Below are 7,095 nucleotides of genomic sequence, written 5' to 3' on the forward strand. Positions count from 1 at the left end.
TTTTCTCGAAATTTTACCAAGGGTAAAATTGTCAAAATTTTACCAGGGTAAAATCGTCAAAATTTTGTTGGGGGTAATATAGGGATAAGACAATTGTTTTATATATAAATATTAAGTTTAGTTTTGAAAATAGAAAATTTGAATCGAGTTGGATCACATTATAGAGTACTAGGTCAAAGAAGCCCGAGAAGTACTCGTAATTAGACTCGATGTGAGAGAGGCTCAAAACCCCTCATGTAACATGAAAGGGGTGACAACCCTAGTAGGAATACTAAGGTGTGTCATCCACCCCTCTCCTATCCTAAGTAGGATGTTATTTTTCTATTTGAAATAAACCACTACAACTCAACAATGGTTCTATCATCTATTCCTATAAATAGATGACACCGGTAGAGCTATTAACACAACTTTGAAGATTGTCATTCTGTCAATAAATAGAGAGAATTTATTCTCTACTATTACGTATATTTTTCTGGAATTACAATTTTACCGATTTCTATTAAAAAGAGAGAATTTTCATTTTCAGCCCAAAATGAGAGGAAACCTTTTTCTAGTTATGTGTTTCAATTCAATTGGTTCGAGCCCACACTCAAAGTAGCTCGTGGTACGAGAATAGTGGAGAAGATCGTTTGGTTGAAAGCCGGAAAATATCAAGGATCCGCTTATCTAAAAACACAAGTGCGATTTCGGTCTAAGGTTTCTTGTTATAAATATCACAAACCGGGTCGGTTTTCAAAATTTTTATTTTTCGCTGTGCAAGAAAACCATTTTCAAACTGGATTTTTTCCAACAATCGGATAGGCAACAATTGTGAAGGATGATACGAGTGCTTTTATTTGCTAATTATCCAGTTTCTTACGTGAAGCGTTGGATCCTTTTATGGCTGAGGCCGTTGCAGTATGTGAAGCGCTTTCATGGGTTTGTTCTTGGCAAGTCTATGGTATTGTTTTAAAGATTGATAGCCAATAGATCTGGTATGCACTTTCACATGGTAAGGCGGAAAATAGGTTTAAAGGAAAACCAGAGTTTTAAAAATTTTTCCAAAATGAGAACTTGGTTGTTTTATCCAAAACTAGAGTTTTAACATTTTTTGATTCGTCTAGGATGAATGCTTCGACCAAGTGGTCTTCTCTACTATCCTCAAGCTCACTTCTACTGAGTGTGGGCTCATTTCGAATCAGAATTTTTTTTCACAAAATTACCAGTAGGGTAATTTTGCGATTTCTCTAAACTTTTGGAATCAAGTTGTAAATTCAAAAAATATCTCTAGAAATTTTCTTGAATAATTTCTTTAGAGAAATTATATTAAATTAATAAAATATTATCCAGATAAATATTAAATTAAATTAAATATTAAATTCATTAAAACAATATTATCTTTGAAAAATTAATTTGAAATCAAGTTACCCTGTAGAGTCCCACTAGGAATCTAATTTTTCCACTACTCTACCACCGAATAACAATCGCCGCCGACCATCCATCGATCGTCGGATTGCCGCTGTCGTACCTGGTGGTGCCATCGCCGACGCGACTCCTCCGGCACCCCAAACCGTCGCTACTTTGCCCAAATGGGCCTACTCAACTCGACTGTTGTCGGTTCAGTCTGGGCTAGTGATAGCCCGACCAGTCCGATCAATTTCATACACAGGGCCTGGTTCAACCAATTTTTGAGTTTTGATCTTGGGTTTTGGTTCTCGGGTTTAATTTTTGATCTTGGGTCCAATTTTCAAGTTCAATTACCTATTGAGGCTAATTGTCTAACTTAAAGATTAATTTCCAAAAATATCATATTTGTTTTAATTAATTTGATTAAGTTACTTTTTAGTTGATAAAATTAATTTTCCTAATTATCATTGGGATTTTCCAAATTAATTTTTCAAAAAATTCTTTAATCAAATCTCTAGTTGAACAAATTCTCACGACCACCTAATTTAATTCTCAATCGATTAAATCAACTCAATTAAATTATTTCCAAAGTCGTAGAATTTTAAATATATGTACACATATATCTGTATGTATATATATTATAAAAATGTATATAACGTATGTATATAAATTATAAAGTATATGAAATACTAAAGTATACGTATATAAAATGTGCATAATCATGTATAGTTAAATCTAAGAGTTAAAATGAGCAAATACTAATAGCGATAGTAATAATAATAATAATTTGAAAAACGAAGAGCAAGAAATAAATAACGATTAATAAAATGATACGATATGATAAATATGCATATATATGACAAAAACAAATAAAATAAAAATTAAAAGGTAGTGCAAAACTAATTTACACAAGAAAATAATAATAATGAATAAATAAATAAATAAAAGGGAAAATAAAAACTAATAATAAATAATACCATATTTATTAATAATAAAACAAACAAAATAACAAAATGACTAAACTAAACCTTAAGACAAAATTCGAGGTTTAAACCCGTAAATAAATAAAAGTAAAGCTTCGGGACTGAAATAAAGCACTGGAAGGACGAGGGACCAAAATGGAATACGGAGAAAATTACATGGTAAAATTTAAAAAAAGCAAAAGGGACCACATTGCTCAACAGCGCGAAAACAGAAGGGCCTATCGCACAAATATACCATTCACTGCAGAAACACGCGGATCCTGAGGGAGGACGGGTCGGGTCATGGGTCAGGGCCAAAACGACGTCATTTTGGCACCTGCACCTCACTCGCAAAACGGCGTCGTTCGGTGTCCTTATTTAAGCCAAAATTTTCTACCAAAAATTCATTTTTACACCCTTTTAAAAAAAAATTTCAAAACCCTATTCTCTCATTCTCTCTATCCGGCCTATGGCGTCGGCGGGCTCGTGCGGTGGCTCCGCCACACTCCGGCATAGAGCCGCCGTGCCGGAAGGCTAAAATCTAAAAATTTCCCCTTTTTTAGATCCATTTTCTCCCTTTTCTAGAAAAAAAGTAATAGACCCGATTTGGGTACTCTGAAAACCAAAATGGAAAAAGAAAAAAAATGGCCTTTCGGCCTTAGTCCCCGGTTGCGACCTATACGAACCCTTGAAGGGTTTTTGTGACCTTGATGAACGGAGAGGACCTCCGACGACGGCGCACGACCCAACCCCAGGTACGTTTCAATCCCTTTTCCTTTTTATATATTTATAATAATATACGAAAAAGAAAAATAAACATAAAAAAAAAACAACAGCAGAAATTTGAAAATAAAAAAGACTATCAACCTTTGATTTTTGATTGAATTTTGTTCTCCTCTTTCTATTCGATTCTCTCCGTAAAAAATTCATGGTTATATTTCGTGGCTTTTATAGCCACGATTACACTGTTGGTTTACTGTTTGCTATTTCTCTTGCTCTCTTTGCTTCTGTCTTTTTTGCAGGCGAGGTCAACGGATGTTGAAGAGATGACCCTTGCTATTTTGGTGCAAGGGACGTGCTAGAGGGGCAGACCTCGGGCTGAGGCACGAGCGGTGTGCTCGAGGGAGGGGTGCGGCGCACATGGGGCTGATTAGGGTTTTCCTCCTTTTTTTGAAATGTTAAGTGTTGGGCTTTAGGGTTTGAGTTTGATTTTGGGCTTTGGGTCTATTATTGTAATGGACTGTTATTTTAGGTTTTATTATTTGTGCCTGGGCCCGGGCAAAGAAAATTGGGCTTTACAGCTGCCCCTCTTTGCTCATTGTCGCGTAACGATAACAAAGCAAAGACTAAGAAAGACCAATTTTACCCGATCCCGCTGAGTCTCGACTTATTTTGACGCTTCGCTTCTTCAAGTAGCCTCATTCCAGTCCACTGTGCCTTATTGCTTCGATCCACTACACTGCACTTCAGAGAGATTTGACTTATAGCTTCAATCTTCTTCGCAGCAACTTCAGGGGGATGAGATTCGTAGTTTTAGTCTACTCCACTGCAACGTCAGGGAGATAAGACTTGTATCTTCAACCTGCTCTGCTGCAACTTCAGAGTGATAAGGTTTGACATGATGCGATCCACTATATACAGTTTGCTTCACTACAACTTCAGGGAGATAAGATCTGATATGATCTACTCTACTGTAACTTCAGAGAGATAAGATCGGTAATTTATAGCTTTAATCTGTTCCACTACAACTTCAAGGAAATAAGATTCGCAATCTTCAACCTACTTCACTGCTGCTTAGGGAGATAAGGCTGGTTATGATGACTTCAATCCATCCTACTGCAACTTCAGGGGTATGAGTAACTTCATTGATCTATTCTCTGTGGAACATGACCTTTAAAATCCATTTCATAGACCTATTTATGCCTAGCGTTTAGAACATTATGATCGGAATGAATCAAAATTTCCTAACTAGGTATGTATGAATGATATTTTCATGAATGCAGAGTGTTATGAGAATGGTACATTTTTAATGCTTAGGTTGTCATTGTTCGTTGTTCATCAAGAGTCTATCACTGATGCCATCTTATTCAGCCGGTATCTTTGACAGAAAAACCAAAGAAATAGTCGCACTTTAGACTATTCTTTCTCCAATGCCTCTGATCCTTAAGTTGGTTAGTTCTAAACAATAGCCCTATTTCAGGTCCTCGTACTATTTAGAAGCTTTCAGAGTAATATGCAAAACTTCTTTTGCTTGAATATTATTAGTCCATTAATTGTTATTTCAATGAAAGATGCTTGAAAAAGATTATCAAAATGGACACGATGAAATTTTGTTAAGAGCAGATCTCTAAACAAAATAAATCAATCAAGATAAAAAATTTTGCTCAGATACGAAATAAATAAGATAAACAAGGTTATCGCAATGGATAAGATGATAATTTATTGAGATCAAAGCTCTAAATGAACAAATTAATCAAGATAGCAAATTTTGCTAAGATACAAAAATAAATGAGATGAATACAGGTGACCCAGATATCGCAGCATGAGCTTCTCCGCATGAACTTCTTGAGGCCCCTTTTGAACTTGATATATGTTTAGAAGTCCTAGAATGCTTTGTCGGTGCCCCAAGATGTGGAATCTTTCCTTCTTATTAATTCAGAGAGGACAAAACCACCGCACGCCCTTACCTTTGATCAAGAATTGAACTGCCCATTCCTGGGTTTTCAATTCAAAACCCATTTGGTCTCATGGTGCCCTTTTCGGGTTTTCACCTTGGCCTCTCCTCACCCTTTTTTTAGGTGAAATACTTCTTGACTGAATCTAAATTCACGGGATTAGGCATGTTCTTGCCATCCATCTCGGTTAAAATCAATCCTCCAGAAAATGCCTTTTTTACCTCATAAGGTCCTTCTCAATTTGGCATCCACTTTCCTCTAAAGCCTTTTTGTATGGGGAAGATTTTCTTCAGTACCAAGACTACTTCGTGGAATTCCCTAGGACGAACCTTTTTGTTGTAAGCTCGCATCATTCCTCTTTGGTATATTTGACCATGCCATATAGCTCATAGCCTTTTTTCTTCGATCAAGTTCAGTTGATCATATTGGGATTGAATCCATTCTGCTTCATCTAATTTCAGTTCTGATAAAACTCGGAGGGAAAGAATCTCTACTTCAATGGGCAAAACTGCCTCCATTCCATATACCAATGAGAAAGGTGTTGCCCCAGTAGAAGTTCTGATAGATGTTCGATAGACAAGAAGGGCAAATGGTAACTTCTCGTGCCAATCCTTATAAGTCTCGGTCATCTTTCCTACGATCTTCTTGATGTTTTTATTGGCCGCTTCTACCGCGCCATTCATTTTTGGGCGATATGGATAAGATTTGTGGTGTTTGATCTTGAATTGATTACAGACCTCCACTATCGTGCTGTTGTTCAAGTTCAATGCATTGTCGGAGATAATCCTTTCTGGCATCCCGTACCGACATATGATTTTCTTTTTTAAGAATCTGCTGACTGCTGACTTTGTAACATTAGCATAAGAGGTAGCCTCTACCCACTTAGTAAAGTAGTCAATAACCACGAATATGAACCGATGCCCATTTGAAGCTTTTGGCGAGATTGGTCCAATGACGTCCATGCCCCACATAGAGAAAGGCTATGGAAAAGTCATGACATGGAGAGGTGAACGGGGCACGTGAATCTTGTCTCCATAAATTTGGCACTTGTAACATTTCTTGGCATATTTGATGCAATCTCCTTCCATGGCGGACCAATAATATCCAAATCTCATGATTTTCCTGGCCATTGTGAAACCATTAGCATGCTTTCCACAAACTTCTTCATGCACCTCTTCCAAGATTTGCTTGGCCTCCACAGCATCTATACATCTTAGCAGCACCTGATCTTTTCCTCTTTTATACAAGATCTCTCCATCTAAGACATAATCGTTGGCAAACCTTCTCAATGTTCTTTTTTCATTTTCAGTTGCTTGGTCGGGATACTCGCGATTCTTTACATATCGCAATATGTCTTGATACCAAGGATGATCGTCCTTTTCTTCTTCATCGTCGATGTTGCAGTAATGGGCTAGAACCTCATGAATACTCATTTGAATAGGCTTCATGTCCTCTTGTTTATTTACTTTGATCATAGATGCTAATGTAGCCAATGTGTCGGCCATCTGGTTTTTATCCCGTGGAAGATAACAGAAGGTAATGTTATCAAACTCCTCAATTAATTCTAGGACCAGCTTTCAATAATTAATCAACTTGGAGTCTCTTGTCTCCCATTCGCCTTTGAGCTGATAAATTACCAATGCAGAATCCCCATACACCTCTAACACTTTGATTTTGCGTTCAATGGCTACACGAATTCCCATGATACATACTTCATACTCCACCATGTTATTTGTGCAATCAAAATCTAATTTTCTAGCGAATGGGTAATGATCACCGTCGAAAGATACCAAAACTGCCCCAATCCCATTGCCCACAGCATTCGAGGCTCCGTCAAAATTCAGTTTCCAAGGATTATCCTTTTGAAAGTCTTTTTCTGCTGTTGCAATACACATCAAATCCTCATGTGGGAAATCGAAGTTTAGTGGTTCATAATCATCCAGTGCTCTACTGGCCAGAAAGTCTGCTATTGCACTCCCTTTTATTGCTTTCTGGTTCACATAGACTATATCAAATTCAGGCAGTAGAATTTGCCATCGGGCCATTCTTCCATTCAGAGCAGTTGACTCCAT

The 7,095-nt window shown here is 37.1% G+C and overlaps 1 protein-coding gene across 1 annotated transcript; it reads right to left on the bottom strand.

Annotated features, from left to right (window-relative positions):
- Positions 1–5,409: 5,409 nt before the first annotated feature.
- LOC128036218 (uncharacterized) lies at positions 5,410–7,095 on the bottom strand. Its single transcript, XM_052627140.1, has 3 exons — positions 6,661–7,095; positions 6,184–6,528; positions 5,410–6,003 (listed from the first exon to the last, which is right to left on the bottom strand). The coding sequence occupies exons 1-3, from the start codon at positions 7,093–7,095 to the stop codon at positions 5,410–5,412; spliced, it is 1,374 nt and encodes a 457-aa protein (XP_052483100.1).

This window comes from Gossypium raimondii, chromosome 13 (genome assembly GCF_025698545.1).
Source record: "Gossypium raimondii isolate GPD5lz chromosome 13, ASM2569854v1, whole genome shotgun sequence".
In the NCBI taxonomy this organism is placed as follows: domain Eukaryota; kingdom Viridiplantae; phylum Streptophyta; class Magnoliopsida; order Malvales; family Malvaceae; genus Gossypium; species Gossypium raimondii.

Excerpts from the sequence above, each read along its gene's own strand:
- LOC128036218 (XM_052627140.1), bottom strand. The coding sequence starts at position 7,095 with ATGGAGTCAACTGCTCTGAATGGAAGAATGGCCCGATGGCAAATTCTA. Across the intron at positions 6,529-6,660 it reads TGTATGGGGATTCTGCATTG|ATGGCCGACACATTGGCTAC; the intron begins GTAATTTATCAG and ends GATAAAAACCAG. Across the intron at positions 6,004-6,183 it reads TGGAAGAGGTGCATGAAGAA|CCTTTCTCTATGTGGGGCAT; the intron begins GTTTGTGGAAAG and ends ACTTTTCCATAG.